The 23,353-nt window shown below is 49.3% G+C and overlaps 1 protein-coding gene across 2 annotated transcripts in view; it reads left to right on the top strand.

Moving 5' to 3' along the window:
* Positions 1–21,028, top strand: part of FBLN7 (fibulin 7) — a 51,123-nt gene extending 30,095 nt beyond the window's left edge. Inside the window, exons 4-8 of one of the 2 annotated variants that reach the window (XM_007109583.2) lie at positions 10,732–10,857; positions 16,147–16,284; positions 17,293–17,430; positions 18,145–18,283; positions 19,724–21,028. In XM_007109583.2, the coding sequence (XP_007109645.1) occupies positions 10,732–10,857; positions 16,147–16,284; positions 17,293–17,430; positions 18,145–18,283; positions 19,724–20,096 (914 nt within the window). In that variant the 3' untranslated portion in view covers positions 20,097–21,028. The remainder of the gene's footprint in view (positions 1–10,731; positions 10,858–16,146; positions 16,285–17,292; positions 17,431–18,144; positions 18,284–19,723) is intronic. The other variant, XM_007109584.1, reaches the window with a different exon arrangement.
* The last annotated feature ends 2,325 nt before the right edge of the window (positions 21,029–23,353 follow it).

The raw sequence follows: 23,353 nt of genomic DNA, 5'->3' as shown, positions 1-23,353 counted from the left end.
AAAAAAAAAAAAAAAAAAAGAGGCCATCTCTGAAGACGAGTGTAGGTTGACATGAGAAGCACAGGGCAACCAGCAGCACATTCATGGACCTAGACTTCTGTTTCCCCCTCCTGGGAAAAACGGTGATTCAAAGGTTGATGACAGGTACCAGCTCTCAGACTTATCTGGGAGCCAGCCAGGAAATCAAGCCACATGACCTGCAAACACACCGGGGGAAATGCCAGCATCTGGATTTACCCTTGACCCTGAAAGATCTCCATCCAGGAAAAGCACCTTATGTGTGCTAAAACTATGGTAGCAGAGGTGGGACCACAACAGCATTTCATTGTCATTGCTTTGGGTGTCTGTATTTTTAACTTACAGATTGAGTTACTGACCCCAGTTGGTTTCTTCCTCCGAGCATCCAGGTGTCTCTGACGGCCCCACCAACTTCCACGAGGTGCGGGCGCATCTCACCTGTTGGTACTCCTGTCATGGACGCCCAGATGGTAGTCTCCTCCCCACCACCACAAACAGTGCTGACAAGGTCTTCTGATCCCCTCTGTTTGTCTCTGGGCCCTGTATATGGGGCTGGAGTTGGGGGGCAGTTGTTTGCACGCTCACTTCCTTTGGACCAAGTGCTGCCACGTTGCTCTTCGCAAGGGCGGCACCAGCCCGCGCTCCCCCGGCAGTGCTGTGGGCAAAAGCACATTTTACCCGAGTGCAAGTTTTTCTTTCTTGCTCAGGTCTTATCCATATTCAGCCCACAGTGGTGATACACATTTACAGCGAGCATCGCGTGGCTTAAATGAAAAGATGGGTTCGAAGGAGAAGACAGCTGAAAAATGCATATTTAGGCAGATAAGTAAGAAACACCAGAGGCTCAGGAACAAAGGAATACGTTGTTGCTTGACAAAGTTGGGACCCAAAGCAGCCCGGTGTCATCTTACCAGCCTGACTAGGATGCCTTCCCAGAGGATCCTGGGCGTGTCTGCCAGCTGCCCTCTTGACCTTGCACGTGTTAATTATGTATTAGCACCTCACCTCCCTGCAGCAGGACCCCCTTAATGGAAAACAGAGCCCTACTGCACTGTGGCCTGTGTGCTGTGGTTCCCAAACTTTCAGGTGCTCCAGAGTCACCCAGGCTCTGAGGTGACTGAGTGACTCTGAGTCACCCAGTCAACACAGGCTCTGAGGCCTCAACAGGTCCACCGAGTTGGGTGAGATCTTTATGGATGAGACTTGGGAAATGTGCATTTTTCATACGATTCTGACGTTAACTGAATTTTGAGAAACACCACTTTATTGGTTTTTGCCACTGCCAGAAACAAAAAAGGATATTGAACGTTTTGAAGCGCTGATGTATTGGGGCCCTAACCAATCAGAAGGGCTGCCAGGTGTAAGCCAACAGTAGGGCATGACCAGGTGAGATACCTTCACCTGCACTGACATTTTGGGAAGGTCGAGCCAGCCGTGACAAACATCAGGGCACCCAGTCTCACTGAGCAGTCCCTCTCCTGAGATGTGGAGGTCACCTTCCCTGGAGGCCCCCTGCCCAGCGTGACCAGCAAGTCTGCTCGTCTTTTCCATTGTCCTCATTCACATTGAACTTCCCAGCTCATTCCAGATTCGCCGTGTGTTCTTGGTCTCCCGTCTCCCCCAGCCTCCTCTCCGCCCACTGGTCCTTCTTCTCTGACCTCCGTGTCCGAGGACGGCTTGCTGTAGCCCACCCTGGACTTCTACGAGGGCCACACCTACTATCTAAAAACCTGAGAAGCACTGGCTCAGGGAACGAGGCGGTGGCCAGTCCACACTGAGATCTCAGAGGGATATTTTTCATCTTACAGTTTAAGTGTAAACTGGGCATGGAGTTCACCCTCGGGTGGTGATGAAACCAAAACACTCATATGTCACGACCGAGGTGCCCTACCAGCTGTTAGACATGACCCCTCTCCAAGTGAGTGGACGGTGCCTGACTGACAGTTCGGTTCTGGGCAGGAATTTATTCGATTAATGGATGCTGTCTCCAGCAGGAGCCTCAAAGGGGGGCCACCCGAGCCTCTCAAGAAGGAGAAGTAGTGCTTCTACCTGCTATTTGGCGACCAGCTGGGACAGCATTGAGGGTGTGGGCAGGACACGGGCTGGAGTTCAACAATCCGGGGCTCCCCTTCCCCCACCTCGGAGTGGCCCCAGAATCCTAGCAGCAGCTACCGCCCGTCCACGTCAGGAGTCTTGTAGTCACTGTGGCTGTGACCACGGGGGCACATCATCTTCTTATACTTACAGGGAATTTATCTCAAGACCCAAAAGGTCAATGTCACTGAAATATTTGGCAGTGCTTTAATAATTGCCCCTCACCCCATAGCCAGTCAACTGCTTGGAAAGAAGGTGAACACAACTTGGCTTGGCAGGAAATGACACATAATTATACCATTGAAAAACGCAGTGGGCAGAGGTAGGCTCCAGAGCTCCAGGATGGAAAAGAGCCATTTAGCTTCCTGGATTAGTTCCCTTTTTCCCTTCTTACTCAGAAGAGCATGTTTTTAAGATTTGAAGCTTCCTGAATGGAGGAAATCATAGCCACAGACCTTGTCCCTTCAACAACATGGGTAACCAAAAAACAACACGAGAGAAATAAATACCCTTGTCCCTTACCACCATGCTGGGAAAAAAGAATTGTTTTCATTCGTCATCCCCACCCTCCCTTTTTTTAAACCTTCAGGGTGTCCTAGGGCTTCCCTGATGGCGCAGTGGTTGAGAGTCCGCCTGCCGATGCAGGGGACACGGGTTCGTGCCCCGGTCCGGGAAGATCCCACATGCCGCCAGGGGACACGGGTTCGTGCCCCGGTCCGGGAAGATTCCACATGCCGCGGAGCGGCTGGGCCCGTGGGCCGTGGCCGCTGAGCCTGCGCGTCCGGAGCCTGCGCTCCGCAACGGGAGAGGCCACAACAGTGAGAGGCCCGCGTACCGCAAAAAAAAAAAAAAAAGAAGAGGGGTGTGCTGATTGGATGGGCATGTTGCTGTCGTGTAGACATGCACTGGAGGTGACTAGAAGCGAAGGACGCTGGGAAACCACTTAGGTGGCTGTTAGCAGGTCCAGGGGAGAGATACAGCAGGGGAGATTGAAAGTAAACTTGGAGACAGAACTGATGGAACTTATCCCACGTGGGATGTCAGCAGGAAGAGAAGGCGAGGCTCCCAGGCTCCCAGACAGGGTGCATGAGACAATGAAGAACCAGCGACAGATGTAGGTTTGTTTTTGGTTGTTGTTTTTATTTCACTATAGTTGATTTATAATACTGTGTTAGTTTCAGAGGTACGGCTTCAGATTCTTTTCCATTATGAGTTATTGCAAGATACTGAATATAGTTCCCTGTGTTACACAGTAAATCCTTGTTGTTTAGCTCTTTTATATATACTAATGTGTATCTGCTAATCCCAAACTCCTCATTTATCCCTTTCCTTCCCGTATCCCCTTTTGTAATCATAATTTTGTTTTCTATGTCTGTGAGTCTGTTTCTGTTTTGTGAGTTGATTTGTATTATTTTTTCAGATTCCACATGTAAGTGATATCATGTAATATTTGTCTTTCTCTGTCTGACTTACTTTACTTTGTATGATCATCTCTAGGTGCATCCATGTGGCTGCAACTGGCATTATTTCATTCTTTTTTCTCCTGGTGGGAATGTAAATTAGGTTTGTTTTAAACAACCTGTGTGTGCGTCGTTGATCAGAAGCCCATTTTGGTCACGTTAACATGTCTGTGCAACATCCCAGTAGAGATCCGTACGTTCAACCTGCAGAGACCATCGGGCACAGTACCGTGCCCTGGTTACCAGTCCCAGTGAGGCTCCAAGCACCGTCTGCCCACTGCATCTCGGTGTTGGAGTCGCCAAGGAAAACACAAAGCAGTCGGGCCCTGGCTGGAGCAACGCTGTCCTCACGCAGAGTAGACAGAGCAAGATCAGCTCCAGCCGTGGGCGTCCGTCCCCCAGGGCGGGTGGGTCTCTCTCAGCAGCAATTGCACAGGGCAGCTCACCTGCGTGCAGTGGAAGGACCCTCCTCCCCGCCCCTCCACTTCCCCAAGGAAGCTGAAACACTGGAGCTGAGGGCCATCGACATACAACTTCAGCAAAACAAAAGAGGAAGCGGGGAAAGATATGGCCACACGAGGTGGTAAACCCAGCACAGGCCGTGGGGATGCTTTATCTCATGTTGAGGGAGTGTGCCAGGCCCAGTGGGGGGCCAAAGACTTCCTTTCCCAATAGAGTTAGGTGGACAGTTGGATGTAAAGTCTGGTGTCAAGGGCAAAGGAGGGTCAGAGAGACGCAGTTAGGAAATATTAGCATAATGATGGTGTTTAAATCCATGGACAGTGATAAGAGCACCCAGAGAAGAGGGTAGAGAGAAAAAAGAAGTAGCTCAGGGGACTTCCCTGGTGGCACAGTGGTTAAGAATCCACCCGCCAATGCAGGGGACACGGGTTCGAGCCCTGGTCCGGGAAGATCCCACATGCCGCGGAGCAACTAAGCCCGTGCACCACAACTACTGAGCCTGCGCTCTAGAGCCCGCAAGCCACAACTACTGAGCCCACGTGCCAGAACTACTGAAGCCCACGCGCCTAGAGCCCGTGCTCTACAAGAAGAGAAGTCACCACAATGAGAAGCCCGCGCACCGCAACAAAGAGTAGCTCCCGCTCGCCACAACTAGAGAAAGCCCATGTGCAGCAACGAAGACCCAACACAGCCAAACATAAATAAATAAACTCATATCAGATCCTGCCGCTAAAAAAAAAAAAAAAAAGAAGTAGCTCAGGACCCAGACAAAGGAGGGCAAAGGAGACAGGAAGAGCCTGCAGAGGCAAACCACAGGGAGACTGCAGAAAAGCAGGGTCGTGCACTGGATTTGGTGTCTGGAAGGTTATCTTGGAGTCAGAATAGAGCACAGCTTCAGTTCCCTTGCCTTCATATCATGAGGCCTTTCCTCAGAGACCTTTAAACAGCAATTGAAAGACCTTTGATATAGTAGCCACTTGATAATTAGTTATGGTGAAACTGACTGGCTGGCTGATTTACCGAATGCTTGAGTGAGTGAATGAATGAATGGGGGATTATATTTAGAAACTATGAATTTCCTTCCAGACTTTTATCTAAGCAGATATATGCAAATTTTACATATTCAACATCTTCTATGTGTAGATATTAACACAAGTTAATCTCCATTAACTCTTCTTTCTAAACATAACTTTTAATGATTATGAAGCACTTCCTCATAAGGGCTATTCTATACTTAACTATTCCTCTGTTGCTTCTATATCATAACCAATGCCAAGACAAGCAAGATTTTTTTCTTTTCCATGATGGTTTATTACAGGATATTGAATATAGTTCCCTGTGCTCTACAGTAGGACCGTGTTGTTTATCCCTTCTATATGTAATAGTTTGCATCTGCTAATTCCAACCTCTCATTCCATCCCCCCCTCCCACCGCCACAGTGTGGTATTTGTCTTTCTCTGTCTGACTTACTTCCCTTAGTGTGATTATCTCTGGGTCCATCCATGTAGCTGCAAATGGCATTATTTCATTCATTATTTCATATATATATACATATATATATATATGTACCACATCTTCTTTATCCATTCATCAAGACAAGCAATCTTAAAGCATTTTTCATTATGAAAAAATTCAAACATTCAAAAGTAGAAAGAATAGTTTAATGGTTCTCAGCTACTCATAGCCCAGTAATTATCAACACAGCAAATCCCTTAATATCTTGAAATATCTAGTCAGGGTAAACGTTTCTCCAATTGTCTCTCATATTTTTAACACTTTGTTTGAAGCAGGGTCCAAATAAGTTCCATACATTGCACTTGGTTGATGTGTCTCCTACACCTTTTTAATCCATAGTCGTCTTGAAGAAGACAACTCCTCCTCCCCGTCTCCCATTCCTTTGCAGTTTATTTGTTGAAGAAAATGCGTTGTTTCCCACAGCCTTGATCTTGCTCACTGCATCCCTGTGGGGTCGTTTAACATGACCTGCGTTTCTTTTGTCTGTGTGTCCAGTTTTACTGAGATATAATGACATACAGCACTGTGTAAGTTTAAGGTGTACAGCATAACTGCTTGACTTCCATATGTTGTGAAATGATTACCACAAGAAGTTTAGTTAACATTCATCATCTCCTACAGATACAAAAAACAATGTTTGTTTTTTTTTTCCCTTGTGATGAGAACTCTTAGGGTTGACTCCCTTTCAAATATACTACACAGCAGAGTTAACGACAGTCATCACGTTATACATTATATGCCTAGTACTTATCTTATGACTGGAAGTTTGTAAGTTTTTGGTCTCTGTATTTCTTATAAACTGGTAGCTAACTCCAGAGGCTTGATCAGATTCTGGTGAGATTTTTGTACTGTTTGGGCAAAGCGGCAGTACATACTTCTGCTGGGAAGTCCCTGCTGTCTGTCATCTCTCTTCTTGTGATGCTGAGCCTTGGTAAGCAACACTGTCCTCATGCTGACCTCTCTCCAGTGGTTCCTTGAAGAGGGACGCGGGGAAAATTCCCCGAGTTGTTACACTTTCAAAAAGTGTACAGCTTTACCACCCAACGACTGTTGGATTGGACGTAAAATACCTGTCTCACATTTTCTTGAGTATCTTAAATGTGTTCTTCCACGTCTCCTGTTTTAACTGATACTGTTGTTGCTATCCTAAGTCTTTGTGCCTGGATGCCCAAAGGATTTTTTAATTTTTCTTGAAAATCCAATAATTGTATTGGGATCCGGCTCAGTACTGGCCTTTCTGGGTCAATTTTCTCAGGTGTGGGGTTTATCTTTGCATCAAGAAGTTTCAGTGGCTGGAGCAATCTGGCCCCGAGGATCTCTGGAAACTTCTCACGACAAAGCTCCAGTGTGGAGGAGACTCGAATAGGAGGAGAATCCAAATTGAGCCCAACAAGGAAAATCGGCGCAAATGAAAGGGATGGTCCAGGTCAAAGTAAGAGAGAGGATGGGGCAGAGTGGAGAAGGCATGAGCCACCTTGAGAAACAACTAAAGGGGGACATTAAGAGTCAGGAAGTCAGAAAAGCTATGTGGGAAAACTTATTTCCCCTCAATATGAGTAACAGAAAAGGACTCTTGCCAAATTCCATACAAATTATTACAAGAAAACAGAGAATAAACTCTCTACAGTCAATGGAGAAATCCCAGAAAGACATGACCATAAAAAAAGATGAAAACTGTAACCTAGTATTTCCAAACAAGTGGAAAGAAATTTTAAAGAGATAAAAACTATGAAAGGACAATATAAATAAAAATCAGAAAACCTTAGAAATGAGGTGATTGGAGAAATAGAAAATTTGAAGCAAGATGATAAAACAACAGGAAACAGAAATAAAAGAGGAAAAATCAGCTCATGCATGTAAAACACTTAGCTTAGTTCCAGGGAAACAGTAAGTGCTCAGTAAACAGATTAAAATGGAATTATCATCCATGCTTTTGGCTTTCCAGCCTCTCCATAGTCTCTGCCAGTACCCTCTTTTTTAAAAAATTGAAGTACGGTTGATTTACAATATTGTATTAGTTTCAGGTGTGCAGCAAAGTGATTCGGATATATATACTTTTTCAGATTCTTTTCCATTATAGGTTATTACAAGATATTGAGTATAGTTCCTCTGTGCTATACAGTAGGACTTTGTTGCTTATCTATTTTATACATAGTAGTGTGTCTCTGTTAATCCCAAACTCCTAATTTATCCCTCCCCTGTCCCTTTCCCCTTTGGTAACCATAATTTTGTTTTCTATGTCTGTGAATCTGTTTCTGTTTTGTAAATGAGTTGATGTCTATTATCTTTTTTAGATTCCACACATAAATGATATCCTATAATGTTTGTCTTTCTCTGACTTACTTCACTTAGTATGATAATCTCTAGGTCCATCCATATTGCTGCAAATGGCAATATTTCATTCTTTATGGTTGAGTAATACTCCATTGTTTATATACCACATCTTCTTTATCAGTTCATCTGTCAATGGACATTTAGGTTGTTTCCATGCCTTGGCTATTGTCAATAGTGCTGCTATGGGGACTTCCCTGGTGGCGCAGTGGTTGGGAATCCGCCTGCCAATGCAGGGGACATGGGTTCGAGCCCTGGTCCGGGAAGATCCCACATGCCGCGGAGCAACTAAGCCCGTGCACCACAACTACTGAGCCTGCGTACCACAACTACTGAAGCCCGCGCGCCTAGAGCCCGTGCCCTGCAACAAGAGAAACCACCACAATGAGAAGCCCGCGCACCGCAACGAAGAGTAGCCCACGCTCACCACAACTAGAGAAAGCCCGCGTGTAGCAACAAAGACCCGACGCAGCCAAAAATTTAAAAAATAAAAATAAATTTTAAAAAAATAGTGCTGCTGTGAACATTGGGGGTGCATGTATCTTTTCAAATTAGTTTTCGTCTTTTCCAGATACATGCCCAGGAGTGGGATCGCTGATCATATAACTCTACCCTAAGGAACCTCCATACTGTTTTCCATAATGGCTGCACCAATTTACATTCCTACCAAAAGTGTAGGAGGGTTCCCTTTTCTCCACACCCTCTCAAACATTTGTTATTTGTAGGCTTTTTAATGATGGCCATTCTGACCGGTGTGAGGTGGGACCTCATGGTAGTTTTGATTTGCATTTCTCTAATTATTAGCGATGTTGAACATCTTTTCATGTGCCTGTTGGCCATCTGTATGCTTTCCTTGGAGAAATGTCTATTTAGGTCTGCCAGTGCCCTCTTTATAGCTCTGAAGTCGCTGTGCATTTAGCTAAATGCCACAGCTTGGACAGATAAGAATGTGATGACCACTGTACCTCAATCAGGTCACAGATGGGGCGCCAGAACTGGACATCAGACCATGGAATGCCTGACATTGTATCAAGAAAAGAAATAAAGAGAGTCGAATGGAGCCTGTCTAGAAATGAAAATCCTGGGGAAACAAGATCCAGACGGGAGCGGGGCACCTCTGCATTTCTCTATCAAGCCAATGATTCCATCCCACCCTACGCACACCCACACCCACACCAGCCAGGTGCAGCTAGACTCAGTGCCTTCCACTGGAAGCCCAGCAGGGGACAGACAATGGTGCTGGTCGCCGCCCCGGGGCCAAACCGAAAGATTCTCCGGTTCACAGTCTTTGGCTCTCTGCCCACAACTTCCCAGCCTAGTGATCTGCCCTCTTTCAGACTTTGCTGGGGAGCAATGGTGGTGCTGGACAACGGGCAGCAACAGGAATTCCAAGCTCTGGGGCATCTGTTACATTCCAGACACATTCCTGGAAACCGGTCATCTGAAAACAGAACATAGAAGGGGCGATCGCTGAGGTTCCCCTCCCCAGGCTGAGGTTACTGAGGAATTGGAATGGCTCCTTCTCCAGGGATAAGCAGCATTTGGATGGTCTGAGTCCTTTCACGATTAATAGAATCCATGTAATCGTCTACATAACATCCCAATTACAAGGAGGCTGAAGAGAAGCCAAAGTCCCTGCCAACCCACCCACAGGAAGGCTGTTGTTCTCATCAGGAGCAAAGCACCTTTTCCTCCCTCTTGATAGACACAGCAGGAAAGGATGCTCTTATGCCAACAAGAAGGTGCTTCCAGTTTTCTTTCCCAAGATGCTGTGGTCAAGTCAGTGAAGTGACAAACCTTTCCTCGCTGGTGGAAACGGCCTGTGCTCTGTGCATTAAAACTGGGCTTAAGGAACTCACAACAAGCAGATGTGGGCTGAGGGTCTTAAAAAATCATTTTTTCTCAGTAGAAAATTTATTGTGGAGAAACGGAAGAGTATAAAAAAGTGTCAATAAGCAAAAATTACCTGTAATCTACCACACAGAGAAAAATCTATTAAAACCTATTGAATTTTTATTTTATTTTATTATTATCATATTTTTTGGCCATGCCACTCGGCTTGCAGGATCCTAGTTCCCCGACCAGGGATTGAACCTGGGCCCCCGGCAGTGAAAGCGCCGAGTCCTAACCACTGGACCGCCAGGGAAGTCCCTAAACCGATTAAAATTTTAAACACGTTTAATATATCTCTCTATATATTTTCCACAGGACCATTGTGTATATAAGCAAAGAACATTTCCCTTTTCCAACATTAAGGAAATGTCAAGGTCAAGATTAACTCCTCCCTGGTCGCACAGGAAATAATGAGCACAGGACGGTGTCTGGGTGGGAATTTGGAAAGAGTTCATTTTCCCCATCTCTGGACATTCCGATGGGCTACCCCTCTCTCTTATAACCCTCTGAATTGAGTTCTTGTTCAGAAGGTGTTCTACCTGGGTGCTGGTTGATAGGGGCAGAGTTGGGGGCGCTGCAAGGCTCGGTGCAAAGGCAATGTGGCCACAGGTAGTTGCCTCTGCCCCCTCTACAGCGTCTACGCTGCAAATTAGAAAATGGTGCCTCTGGGTGGAACACAGCTGGGTGATGGGCCAGCTCCCACAGGTAGAGCTCCAGGTGGGCGCAGCGTGTGCCAGGGTCCGTGGCCTGCTGAATGGAGGGTAGGCTACATCTCAGCCCCACTGGCCCCCTCCCAGCTCTTGCTCTTGCTGGGAGGGGCCGTGGCATGGGCAGAGTGTGGAGGTCACAAACTGGAGTCACCCTGCCATGGAGAGAAAGTGACCCCATCTTTGTTTTCTGTTTGTTCATTTTAGAATTAGAACTCACATACCTGTGTTTGAAACATTTATTTTCCTAGATATCAGCGAATGCTCCAGCCAGCCTTGTCAGAATGGTGGCACATGTGTGGAAGGTGTCAACCAGTACAAATGCATTTGTCCTCCGGGAAGGACGGGGAGCCGCTGTCAGCATCAGGCCCAGACTGGTACGTAGCGGCTGTGGGGCTGGGGGAGGACGGTCTGCTGCAGAGAGAGAAGTAGGACCCTGGTCATGGGTCACCAAAGGCAGACCAGGTGGGATGTCCTCTGTTTTACATCCAAGGATCCCTCTGGTTCCCTGAAGTGGTTATTTGGGATGGCATTTAGTTCTTTTGTGGAACCAGAGTTTTGATCCTTCTTATGGAAGAAAATGCAAGTGGAAGGACTGACCCCACCCTGAAAACCCTCCACATTGGGAACTTGGCCTGAGAAGCTTCCTTGCTGCCTGCCACCTTCACATGGCTGACTTTTCCTCTGCACGTCAGCAAAACAGCTTCTCCTGCAGACGCTCTCATCACATCCTGCAAAATTCGTAGTTACTGACACAGGCCAAAGTATTTTCAGAGCTGGATGAACTAGACGTTTGACTGGTGATGAGGTTTTGATCCACACTTGAGTCTCAACATTTGTCCAGCCTGAAGGTCTAGCTGTCACACTAGTGACACTAGTGGCTGTTTTTGCAGGTGCCAAGAAAATCCAGTGATAAGGCATCTATGGCAGATGGGTGGCAGTTCTACACTATGCTGCAGCCAACATTTCTTATATAAGAAAATCAAAACCAGGACTTCCCTGGCGGTCCAGCGGTTGAGACTCCATGCTTCCACTTCAGGGCGTGCAGGTTCGATCCCTGGTCAGGGAACTAAGAGCCTGCATGCCATGAAGTAAAAAAAAAAAAATCAAAACCTAAAGATGTCTTATTCCTTTGCCAGAAAAGCCTGAAGTGTCCTGTCTGACTGTCTTGATTTCTGAGTGGAATCTTGGTTGGGGGGTAGGAATTGGTGTCCAGAGAGTACAAGCTTTGTCAATACTTGATATCCTTGCATTGGACCCAGCTCAAGGTCAGGTTTAAATGTTGTCCCCAGAGATCTGCTGCTTAATGTGTCTTGATTCCATTCAGCTGAGTCACCGGGCTGGGCACTTTCTCAGGAAGAGCCCAGAGGCCCCCTGACAGCGCCTGTCCCTGGGGCTGCCCTATGTGAAAACAGGGCTTTCTTGGCGGCCTCACTGCTTCTCCCCCTGTTTAGAACCAGGAAGGAAAAAGAAATGGCTCCCTTTCAACCCAACTGGGCTGGTCCTGGACAGTGTCCAAAGCCCCAACTGCCAGGGCTTCTGCTGTCGGGACCTTCAGGCAATTGACCCGCAGGTCCAGGGGACGGTTTACGTAGAAATTATCCCCATGACAGGAACCTCTGTGAGGGAGTGGAAGGAGGGAGTGAGCAGGAACACTGGAAGCCACTTCACCTCCTCACAGGACCCATGAACAACGGCTTCTTGCTCACCTGGCCCCCTAGCCTGCAGCCTTCCTTCCCACCAGCTTTCCCTGTGTCTTTCCAGCTCCTGGTGGGGAGCCTCTCCGATTCCTTTTTTTTTTTTTTTTTTGCGCCACTCGGCTTGCAGGATCCTAGTTCCCCGACCAGGGATTGAACCTGGGCCCCCGGCAGTGAAAGCGCCGAGTCCTAACCACTGGACCGCCAGGGAAGTCCCTAAACCGATTAAAATTTTAAACACGTTTAATATATCTCTCTATATATTTTCCACAGGACCATTGTGTATATAAGCAAAGAACATTTCCCTTTTCCAACATTAAGGAAATGTCAAGGTCAAGATTAACTCCTCCCTGGTCGCACAGGAAATAATGAGCACAGGACGGTGTCTGGGTGGGAATTTGGAAAGAGTTCATTTTCCCCATCTCTGGACATTCCGATGGGCTACCCCTCTCTCTTATAACCCTCTGAATTGAGTTCTTGTTCAGAAGGTGTTCTACCTGGGTGCTGGTTGATAGGGGCAGAGTTGGGGGCGCTGCAAGGCTCGGTGCAAAGGCAATGTGGCCACAGGTAGTTGCCTCTGCCCCCTCTACAGCGTCTACGCTGCAAATTAGAAAATGGTGCCTCTGGGTGGAACACAGCTGGGTGATGGGCCAGCTCCCACAGGTAGAGCTCCAGGTGGGCGCAGCGTGTGCCAGGGTCCGTGGCCTGCTGAATGGAGGGTAGGCTACATCTCAGCCCCACTGGCCCCCTCCCAGCTCTTGCTCTTGCTGGGAGGGGCCGTGGCATGGGCAGAGTGTGGAGGTCACAAACTGGAGTCACCCTGCCATGGAGAGAAAGTGACCCCATCTTTGTTTTCTGTTTGTTCATTTTAGAATTAGAACTCACATACCTGTGTTTGAAACATTTATTTTCCTAGATATCAGCGAATGCTCCAGCCAGCCTTGTCAGAATGGTGGCACATGTGTGGAAGGTGTCAACCAGTACAAATGCATTTGTCCTCCGGGAAGGACGGGGAGCCGCTGTCAGCATCAGGCCCAGACTGGTACGTAGCGGCTGTGGGGCTGGGGGAGGACGGTCTGCTGCAGAGAGAGAAGTAGGACCCTGGTCATGGGTCACCAAAGGCAGACCAGGTGGGATGTCCTCTGTTTTACATCCAAGGATCCCTCTGGTTCCCTGAAGTGGTTATTTGGGATGGCATTTAGTTCTTTTGTGGAACCAGAGTTTTGATCCTTCTTATGGAAGAAAATGCAAGTGGAAGGACTGACCCCACCCTGAAAACCCTCCACATTGGGAACTTGGCCTGAGAAGCTTCCTTGCTGCCTGCCACCTTCACATGGCTGACTTTTCCTCTGCACGTCAGCAAAACAGCTTCTCCTGCAGACGCTCTCATCACATCCTGCAAAATTCGTAGTTACTGACACAGGCCAAAGTATTTTCAGAGCTGGATGAACTAGACGTTTGACTGGTGATGAGGTTTTGATCCACACTTGAGTCTCAACATTTGTCCAGCCTGAAGGTCTAGCTGTCACACTAGTGACACTAGTGGCTGTTTTTGCAGGTGCCAAGAAAATCCAGTGATAAGGAATCTATGGCAGATGGGTGGCAGTTCTACACTATGCTGCAGCCAACATTTCTTATATAAGAAAATCAAAACCAGGACTTCCCTGGCGGTCCAGCGGTTGAGACTCCATGCTTCCACTTCAGGGCGTGCAGGTTCGATCCCTGGTCAGGGAACTAAGAGCCTGCATGCCATGAAGTAAAAAAAAAAAAATCAAAACCTAAAGATGTCTTATTCCTTTGCCAGAAAAGCCTGAAGTGTCCTGTCTGACTGTCTTGATTTCTGAGTGGAATCTTGGTTGGGGGGTAGGAATTGGTGTCCAGAGAGTACAAGCTTTGTCAATACTTGATATCCTTGCATTGGACCCAGCTCAAGGTCAGGTTTAAATGTTGTCCCCAGAGATCTGCTGCTTAATGTGTCTTGATTCCATTCAGCTGAGTCACCGGGCTGGGCACTTTCTCAGGAAGAGCCCAGAGGCCCCCTGACAGCGCCTGTCCCTGGGGCTGCCCTATGTGAAAACAGGGCTTTCTTGGCGGCCTCACTGCTTCTCCCCCTGTTTAGAACCAGGAAGGAAAAAGAAATGGCTCCCTTTCAACCCAACTGGGCTGGTCCTGGACAGTGTCCAAAGCCCCAACTGCCAGGGCTTCTGCTGTCGGGACCTTCAGGCAATTGACCCGCAGGTCCAGGGGACGGTTTACGTAGAAATTATCCCCATGACAGGAACCTCTGTGAGGGAGTGGAAGGAGGGAGTGAGCAGGAACACTGGAAGCCACTTCACCTCCTCACAGGACCCATGAACAACGGCTTCTTGCTCACCTGGCCCCCTAGCCTGCAGCCTTCCTTCCCACCAGCTTTCCCTGTGTCTTTCCAGCTCCTGGTGGGGAGCCTCTCCGATTCCTTTTTTTTTTTTTTTTTTGCGTTACGCGGGCCTCTCACCGCTGTGGCCTCTCCCGTTGCGGAGCACAGGCTCCGGACGCGCAGGCTCAGCGGCCATGGCTCACGGGCCCAGCCGCTCCGCGGCACGTGGGATCTTCCCGGACCGGGGCACGAACCCGTGTCCCCAGCATCGGCAGGTGGACTCTCAACCACTGCGACACCAGGGAAGCCCCTCTGATTCCTTTTTTTAAAAAAATACATTCACCATTTTTTTTTCTATTGTAAAATATACATAACATAAAATTTACCATTTTAAGTGTACGACGGTTCAGTGGCATTAAGTACCTTCCCACTGTTGTGCTACCATCACCACCATCCACCTCCAGAACTCTTCATGTTGCAAAACCGAAACTGTGCCCATGAAACAGTAACTCCTCCCCTCCCTTCCCCCAACAACCATCCTATTGTCTGTCTGGATGGATCTGACCACTGAGAACCTCATGTAAGTGGAATCATACAGCAAGAGTCCTCTTGTGCGTCACATTACATTTACCACCGATTCCTTTGCAGTCTCTTCTGACCATACGAGAGCTCTCGATCCCTTGAAAACTTTCAAAAACTAACACTTTTTTTCTGATAAGAAAATTGATTTATGTCCTTAGTTACAACAAACAAAAAGCTTAGACACTTTAGGAAAGTATTTTAAAAATACAAAAAAGAACCCTGAAAAAGAAGTAGTGTTTTAAGCTCCATAGTTTTTTTTAAAATTAATTTTTACTGGAGTATAGTTGATTTACAAGGTTGTGTTAGTTTCTGCTGTACAGCAAACTGAATCAGTTATACGTATACATATATCCACTCTTTTTTAGAGTCTTTTCCCATATAGGCCATTACAGAGTATTGAGTAGAGTTCCCTGTGCTATACAGTAGGTCCTTATTAGTTATCTATTTTATATATAGTAGTGTGTATATGTTAATCCCAATCTCCCAATTTATCCCTCCCTCCTTCCCCCTTGGTAACCAGAAGTTTGTTTTCTACATCTGTCACTCTATTTCTGTTTTGTAAATAAGTTCATTTGCACCCTTTTTTTAGATTCCACATATAAGCGATACCATATGATATTTGTCTCTCGGTGTCTGACTTACTTCACTCAGTATGGCAATCTCGAGGTCCATCCATGTGGCTGCAAATGGTATTATTTCGATAAGCTGCATAGTTTTAAACTACAGTGATCACGGCTAGAATTTTGGTGTTTTAAGCCTTTGTAAGTGAAACGCGGATTTAAGGTCACTGCGGTCCTCAGGGTGCAGTTGTGTGGCCTGCTTTTCGTGCGTCGTTCTATTCGGGTGCGCCCCCGTCCATCGCCCCTTCCGGTGGGCCCTGGACCGACGGCTGGGTTTCGGTTAATTCCGTGCCTTTCCTTTCCCTACTCCAGAGTAAGCTCTGAGAAGGGGCCATGCCCCGATCTCGGGGCTCCTCCAAGGTCAGGCCCAGGTGCGCCGGGCCCGGCCCTAAGGGTGTCTTCTCCCCGCAGTCGCCCTCGAGAGCAGCGAGGCGGGGGACCCCGCCTTCAGCCGCGCGCCTCGATGCGCGCAGGTGGAGAGGACGCAGCACTGCAGCTGCGAGGCCGGATTCCACCTGAGCGGCGCCGCCGGCGACAGCGTCTGCCAGGGTAGGCGCGGGCTCGGCCGGGGGAGGGAGGCGGAGGGGGGGACACTGGGGTTGCGGGGAGAGGGGCTCCAACCTGCAGCGCCCCCGGGCGCACCCCGCCCCCGCCCAGGGGCCGAGTGCGCGCGGGCGGGCGGCTTCCTGGGCGTGGTCTCAGAAAGGCCCGGCCACCTTGCGGCTTAGGTAAGTGTGGCGCAGATGGTTGCTAGGACACAGCTAGTGCGGAGACATCAGGGGCGGTCCTAAGAAAGCCAGACTGTTGAGAAAGCAGCCAGGGGTCCCCGGTCTCCCCCCAGACACGCACACTCGTCTAGGAGAGCCTTCAGGCCCCTTATCCGCTCCCTCTTGGCTGGGATCGCAGGGCAGGTGGCAGGGAGGAGCTAGAGTCGCTGTGACCGTAGACAAACCCTCGCTCGCCGCACTCCGGCCCCCGGAGCTGTGCAGGGGCCTGGGCTCATTCTCTGGTCCCCTCTCGGCTTAGCTTTACTGACTGGCCCACTTTTGCAAACCTCTCCCGATTATCGAAGTTCCTTCTGAAAACAACTCAAACCATTGGTTCAAACCTGAGAATCGGCCGTTTGGTGCCAACAGCCTCATTTGACAGCAGCAGAAACCCTCTTACACCACTCCTAAAGATGAGGAGGGTTAAGGTGCAGCTGGGAACCAGGGTGGGAGTCTGGGTCTGCAGCCCCACGCCTTCCTCCCTGGGCTGCTGGGCCTGACTTGACAGCCTCTGCAGGGTCTCCCCAGGTAGTCATCAGCCTTAGGGGAGCTGGCCTAAGGTCGACCACATCAGCTCCCCGGCTCCTCCCTTCAGCCCTCGGGGTCCTTGGCTTGGGAGAAAGGGGAGCGCTCCTGCATGCTCTGCCGGGGATAGGGCTTGGTGGCCACACCCGACCCAGCCAGTTAGCCACAGCTGCCAGAGATGGTGACACAGCAGCCATCCTGGGTCACGGTTAGTGGCCGCCCGCCTGGTGGCTCCTGGAGTCATACTGGGCATTTCTGTCCCCAGATGTGAATGAATGCGAGCTCTACGGACAGGAGGGGCGCTCCCGGCTCTGCATGCACGCCTGCGTGAACACCCCCGGCTCCTACCGCTGTGCCTGCCCCAGCGGATACCGTACCCTGGCCGATGGCAAGAGCTGTGAGGGTGAGTGAGGCCGTGGCAGAGGCAGGTGGTCCCAGACTATGGCTCTGAACTACTGGGGGAGGAGGAGGAGAGGGCAGAGGGCTCCCCCAGGGGCTGACATGGAACCTGAGAGAACAGGCAGCTCCCCAGTGACGTCCTAGTGGGGCTCCACGGCGGGGCTCAGAGGAGTGGGTCACCTGGGACTAGAGGGAGAAAGCATCCAGACAGCATCACCCATCATCCAACCATCCATCCATCCTTCCATCCCACAAGTATTCACGAAGGCCCACGTAGGATTATGTGGAGGTTGGGAAGAAACCCAGCCTCCAGCCCGGGAACTCACGTGTGAAGGGAGCAGAGGGCATATAAAGGGCATGATATGAGCCACGGAGGGCAGACTCCTGGGCCCTCTGGCTGAGGAGGAGGCAGGTCTGAGAGAAGTGTTGTGACCAGTAACACTCGTCCGTGCCATCCAGCACCTCTGTAACCTGTCATGGCCGGGGGAGGAGGATGGGATCCAGGGAGGGGAGTTCCCCAGCACTTCCACCAGATCTGGATTTCAAATGGTTAAGGACGACCGGGCTTCCGGTTTTAAGAATCGGCATTGGGTATTTGGAAAGTTCACTGCGTGTGGAGCACCTCATTCCAGTGCCTGTCGGGCCATTCATGCAGTCCCCTCAGTGGTGGAGGGGGTGTCGGGGGATCTTCACCCTCACTGGGTGTCCGGTATTTCAGATGTCGATGAGTGTGTGAGCCCGCAGCACGTGTGCCCCCGGGGTACCGTGTGCGTCAACACGGGTGGAGGCTTCCAGTGCGTCAGCCCCGAGTGCCCCGAGGGCAGCGGCAACGTGAGCTACGTGAAGACCTCTCCGTTGTGAGTATAGCCAGGGCCACCCATGGCTGAGCACGTACCTCCCTCACCCAGGCCTCCTGGGGGCTGGGCTGCATTCTTCCTAGACGTTCTTGGGAGAAGGTACAGTTACGTCTGATGAAAGGCACGGAGCTGGGAGTCTGGCGTCTCAGAGCTCCCATCTCCCTTTAGAGGTTGCATCGAATGCACTGCTGCCTTGCGCACTTATGAATGGTGTTCTGAGCGCTCCCCTGCTGACAGGGAGGCCGCTGGAGGGAAGAGGGCCATGGTGAGGCGGCCAGGAGGCAGGTATATGTTACACAGGTTCAGGAGAGGATCATTTCCTGTGTTCACATGGTAACTGTACACTTTGCATTATATTACTCTGCTTTTCCACTGCTACTAGGAAGTTCCATTTCTAGTAACCTCAGCACCTAACAGACACTTTTTTTTTTCAAAAGGTGGGAGACAGGCTTTTAAGGAGAATAACTTCAGCTATCACAAAGTACGCGTTTTCTTCTGAGAAAGAGATCACAGGAGCCATAGATTGTCTTTAGAATGCATTGACCTCACTCCTTTAGCTGCCTGAATTGCTTTTAAGGCTAAAGCAGATTAGAAGCAGCAGGAAAGTCGGTGGCGCTGAAGAGTGGCAGCTATTCACTGAGAGTGAAGATCTTCCTCCGGTGTCACGTAGTGAAGGGACAGAGAAACCCGTATGTCAGAGCCTTTGGGGACATCCCCAATTAACATCTGGAAGTGCTATTTGACCTCCTTAACGGGGACGATCTGAGTCACCAAAATCGCTAAATTGCATCTGTCTCTTGTGTTGGACAAGGTAGAAAACTACCAAAGCACTTCCACACCACCCCTGGCTCCACATGCTTGAGGAAGACAGGGTGTCCTGCTTTAAGAGTGAACAGGGGGAACTCCCTGGTGGTCCAGTGGTTAGGACTTGGCGCTTTCACTACCGTGACCCGGGTTTGATCCCTGGTCATGGAGCTAAGATCCCGAAAGCCGTGGGGTGCGCCCCCGCCTCCCCACAAAAAAAAGAACAGACACTGGGTGTTTAGAAAGCCCACCACATGTGGAGAACCACATTCCAGGATGTTGCCAGCTAACTGCTGGGGTCTCAGCACGTGTAGAAGGGGCACCTGGTTTGAATGCCAGCACCGCTGTTATTTCATCTTCCCGGCTTTATTTTTCTGTAAAAACGGTAGTAATAGCATATATAAACACGCATGCACACCCAGACATACATATACAGGTGAGTCATGGCCAGGCCTGACGCCAGCCACACTCACTGGCCTGTGGCTCTGGAGCGCCCGTGGCGAGGGACCCGTGGCTGGAAGGGTCACTCCGGTGGCCTCTGCGGGAGGGCGGGTGGGCAGACAAGCCCAGTCAGAGCAGCCCCTCCTGACTTCCCCCAGGGCTGACGGTTCCCTACGTTTTGCCTCTCTGCTCCAGCCAGTGTGAACGGAACCCCTGCCCCATGGACAGCAGGCCCTGCCGCCACATGCCCAAGACCATCTCCTTCCATTACCTCTCCCTGCCCTCCAACCTGAAGACGCCCATCACGCTCTTCCGCATGGCCACGGCCTCGGCCCCCGGCCGGCCTGGACCCAACAGCCTGCGATTTGGGATCGTGGGTGAGAACAGCCGCGGCCACTTTGTAATGCAGCGCTCCGACCGCCAGACAGGGGAGCTGATCCTGGTCCAGACCCTGGAGGGACCTCAGACACTGGAGGTGGATGTTGACATGTCCGAATACCTGGACCGCTCCTTCCAGGCCAACCACGTGTCCAAGGTCACCATCTTTGTGTCCCCTTATGACTTCTGAGGGTGCCATGGGGTCACGGTGTGCAGCAATCTGGGTCATTTCTCTTCCTCAAAGACTCGGCTGCAGGCGTTGACTGCGACAGACATCTCCCCCCACCCTGCCCACCGCCCATCTGCCTGTCCCCCACGTTCCTAGGGCAGCGCTGCACTCTGTCCCAGGAAGTGGCACCAAAGTGCAGCCCCAAAACCCAAACTACTGCCATCACGCGTTTTTCTGCTTTAAGGCCCTCCCCCTAGATTATGCACCTTCGCAAATTTTTTTTTTTTCTTTTAGAGAGGAATGGGCAGCTTTTCAAAACGCTGTGTTGAGTGGCATTGTGAGCTTGAACTAGCTAGGGAGGGAAGAGCTTACGGCATGTGTCTGAGATGACTGTCCAGCCTCCGGTATTGTTATAGTCAAGCCTTGTTATGAAGTAGTTCTGGTCGTGCTGAGGGTCAAATCATGCCCCTGTGCATGCGGCGTGAGATGGGGGGGCAGGGTTCCCTTCCACGACCCAGCACGTTCTTGTCTGCATTCCCCTCTGTGACACGCCTGCCAGCCTTCTCATCAGAGGGCCGTGGCAGGGCCTGGGCCCCAGTGCAGATTCATCCAGATCAAGGAACCGATGTTCACGTGTAGATTTTGCCTGAATTAATTCCCTTTTGAGAAATCATATCTCAAAACATAACCTGCTATTATAACTGAAGAAATAAAGTCTGTGGCTCCTCCCTGCCCACCTGGCCTGTCCCCGACCGTGAGCTAGCCCAGTTCCTCCTAGGAGGGGGTACCTGGTCCTCTTCCTGTCTAGGCGGGACCCACTGGGATAAATGAATAAGAAAACACAGAGGTGACGCTGGGATTGCCCCATGAATAGAAATTTGGTTTGGCCACATGGGAGATTGATAAGGCAACATCTGGCCGTGGAGAGTTTGAGAAAATGCTTGTGAGTTGCCATTGATCCCAGGGCCTTCTACTTCTGATGGAGGAGCCCAGGGGCGACGCCCTCCGGGTGACTGAGGAAAGAAATGCTTGCTGGGGCTGGGAGTGGGGTGGGGGGAGACCGTTTAAGTGACAGTTTAGAAGCTAGCTGAGCTGTCCGGAAATGCACGTTCATCTAGGTGCGATTTCATCACCGACATCCTATTGAAAAATTCTTTGTATTGGCCTTGGTGTGAGGTGGAGCCAGAGGAAGCGTGCTGACAGTTTAGTGATCAAGCCCTACATCAAGGTGGTTCCTAGGACACCTCTCTTTGTGTTATTATGTCAGACAAAGAGTGAGACATGGTCAAGAGTTGCTTCTGACATTTTTCTCCTCCTCTGGGCTCAGCTGTAATCTCTCCAACAACAGAACAAGGGCCTGCACATCTGCTTCTCTGGGTCGTTACAGGATGTTATTAAAACTATCATCCATGACCTTGTGTTTCCAAATGGTGCTGTGGTGGGTCAGAAGCCCACACACCACCCTGTCCCCTGTGCAGACACCAGGTGGGCGGGCCCAAGGCATGGCCATTCTCCTGAAAGTACGTCGCGGGTGTGTGACCTTCCTTCTTGCCGGGGGTAGGGTGGGTAGGGCCAAAGGACAAGTCTCTTACCTCCCAGCAGGTAAGGAGTGATTTGGGGGCACTACAGAGCAGGTGCCCGTCCCCCCAAACTTGTGTAGGATGATGACTCGGATGCCACACAGGCCACGTTAAACCAATGATTTGCATCACCGAGATCTGCCATCATCAAGCCTGCTTCCCGTTTATGAAATGCCACGCTGAGCCCCAGCCCTTACAGTACCCACCTATGAATGCCTGCCTGAATCCACCCTCTTGTGGATTATGCCTGGCCCTTCCTTCCTCCCTGGGGGATAGCTTGTTCTCTAGCCTCTCTCAACTTTCCCCTATGGAAACCAACCTCTCCTGTGTCCCTTCGTAGCGCCAATCTCTGCTAGGTCAGAAGAGCTAGCAGTTAACGGGTATGAATTTGCAGCCCTTTCCAAGCAATACAGTTTCATGTTATCTGGCAAGGGGCTTCTAAGACTTTTTATGAGGTACCACTGCAAACATATACCAAAGTACAGACAACAGAATGAACCCCATGTCCAAATCACCAGCTTCAACGATCGACTCACGGCCAATCTTGCTTCATCTCTGCTCTCACCCCACCCCACGATGATTTTGAAGCAGATCCTGGACCTCACATCATTTCATCTGTAAATATTTCAGCATTATCTCTAAACCATAAGAACTTTAAAAAAGCATAACCTCAATATCAATCACGCCTAAAAAATCAGCAATAATAATTCCTTAATACCTTCAAATATTTAGTCATTGTTCAAGTTTCTGAGTGGCTCGTGATTTTTTTGTTTGAATTAGGTCCATGCTCTGTAATTTGTTGATTCACTTGTTAAATCTCTAATCTGTAGCAGTGGTTCTCACGCTTTAGCATATATTGAGATAACCTGGAGGCTTGTTAGAAGAAGCCTCCTTTGTCCTTGTTAGAAGGTCCTTTGTCCTATAGAATTTCTCAGTCTGGGTTTTCCTGAGTCTGTCTGTGTAGTGTCTTCTTTTTTTTTTTTGTCAGAAGAGCTAGCAGTTAACGGGTATGAATTTGCAGCCCTTTCCAAGCAATACAGTTTCATGTTATCATCTGGCAAGGGGCTTCTAAGACTTTTTATAAGGTACCACTGCAAACATATACCAAAGTACAGACAACAGAATGAACCCCATGTCCAAATCACCAGCTTCAACGATCGACTCACGGCCAATCTTGCTTCATCTCTGCTCTCACCCCACCCCACGATGATTTTGAAGCAGATCCTGGACCTCACATCATTTCATCTGTAAATATTTCAGCATTATCTCTAAACCATAAGAACTTTAAAAAAGCATAACCTCAATATCAATCACGCCTAAAAAATCAGCAATAATTCCTTAATACCTTCAAATATTTAGTCATTGTTCAAGTTTCTGAGTGGCTCGTGATTTTTTTGTTTGAATTAGGTCCATGCTCTGTAATTTGTTGATTCACTTGTTAAATCTCTAATCTGTAGCAGTGGTTCTCACGCTTTAGCATATATTGAGATAACCTGGAGGCTTGTTAGAAGAAGCCTCCTTTGTCCTTGTTAGAAGGTCCTTTGTCCTATAGAATTTCTCACAGTCTGGGTTTTCCTGAGTCTGTCTGTGTAGTGTCTTCTTTTTTTTTTTTTTTAACATCTTTATTGGAGTATAATTGCTTTAGGGAGCCATAGCATCTCTAGTTGCCTCTCTTTTCTGATGTGAGCAACTACTGAT

Source organism: Physeter macrocephalus, chromosome 12 (genome assembly GCF_002837175.3).
Source record: "Physeter macrocephalus isolate SW-GA chromosome 12, ASM283717v5, whole genome shotgun sequence".
Classification (NCBI taxonomy): Eukaryota; Metazoa; Chordata; class Mammalia; order Artiodactyla; family Physeteridae; genus Physeter; species Physeter macrocephalus.
Note: the sequence above shows the minus strand (reverse complement) of the source record. Positions and strands in the feature narration are given on the sequence as shown.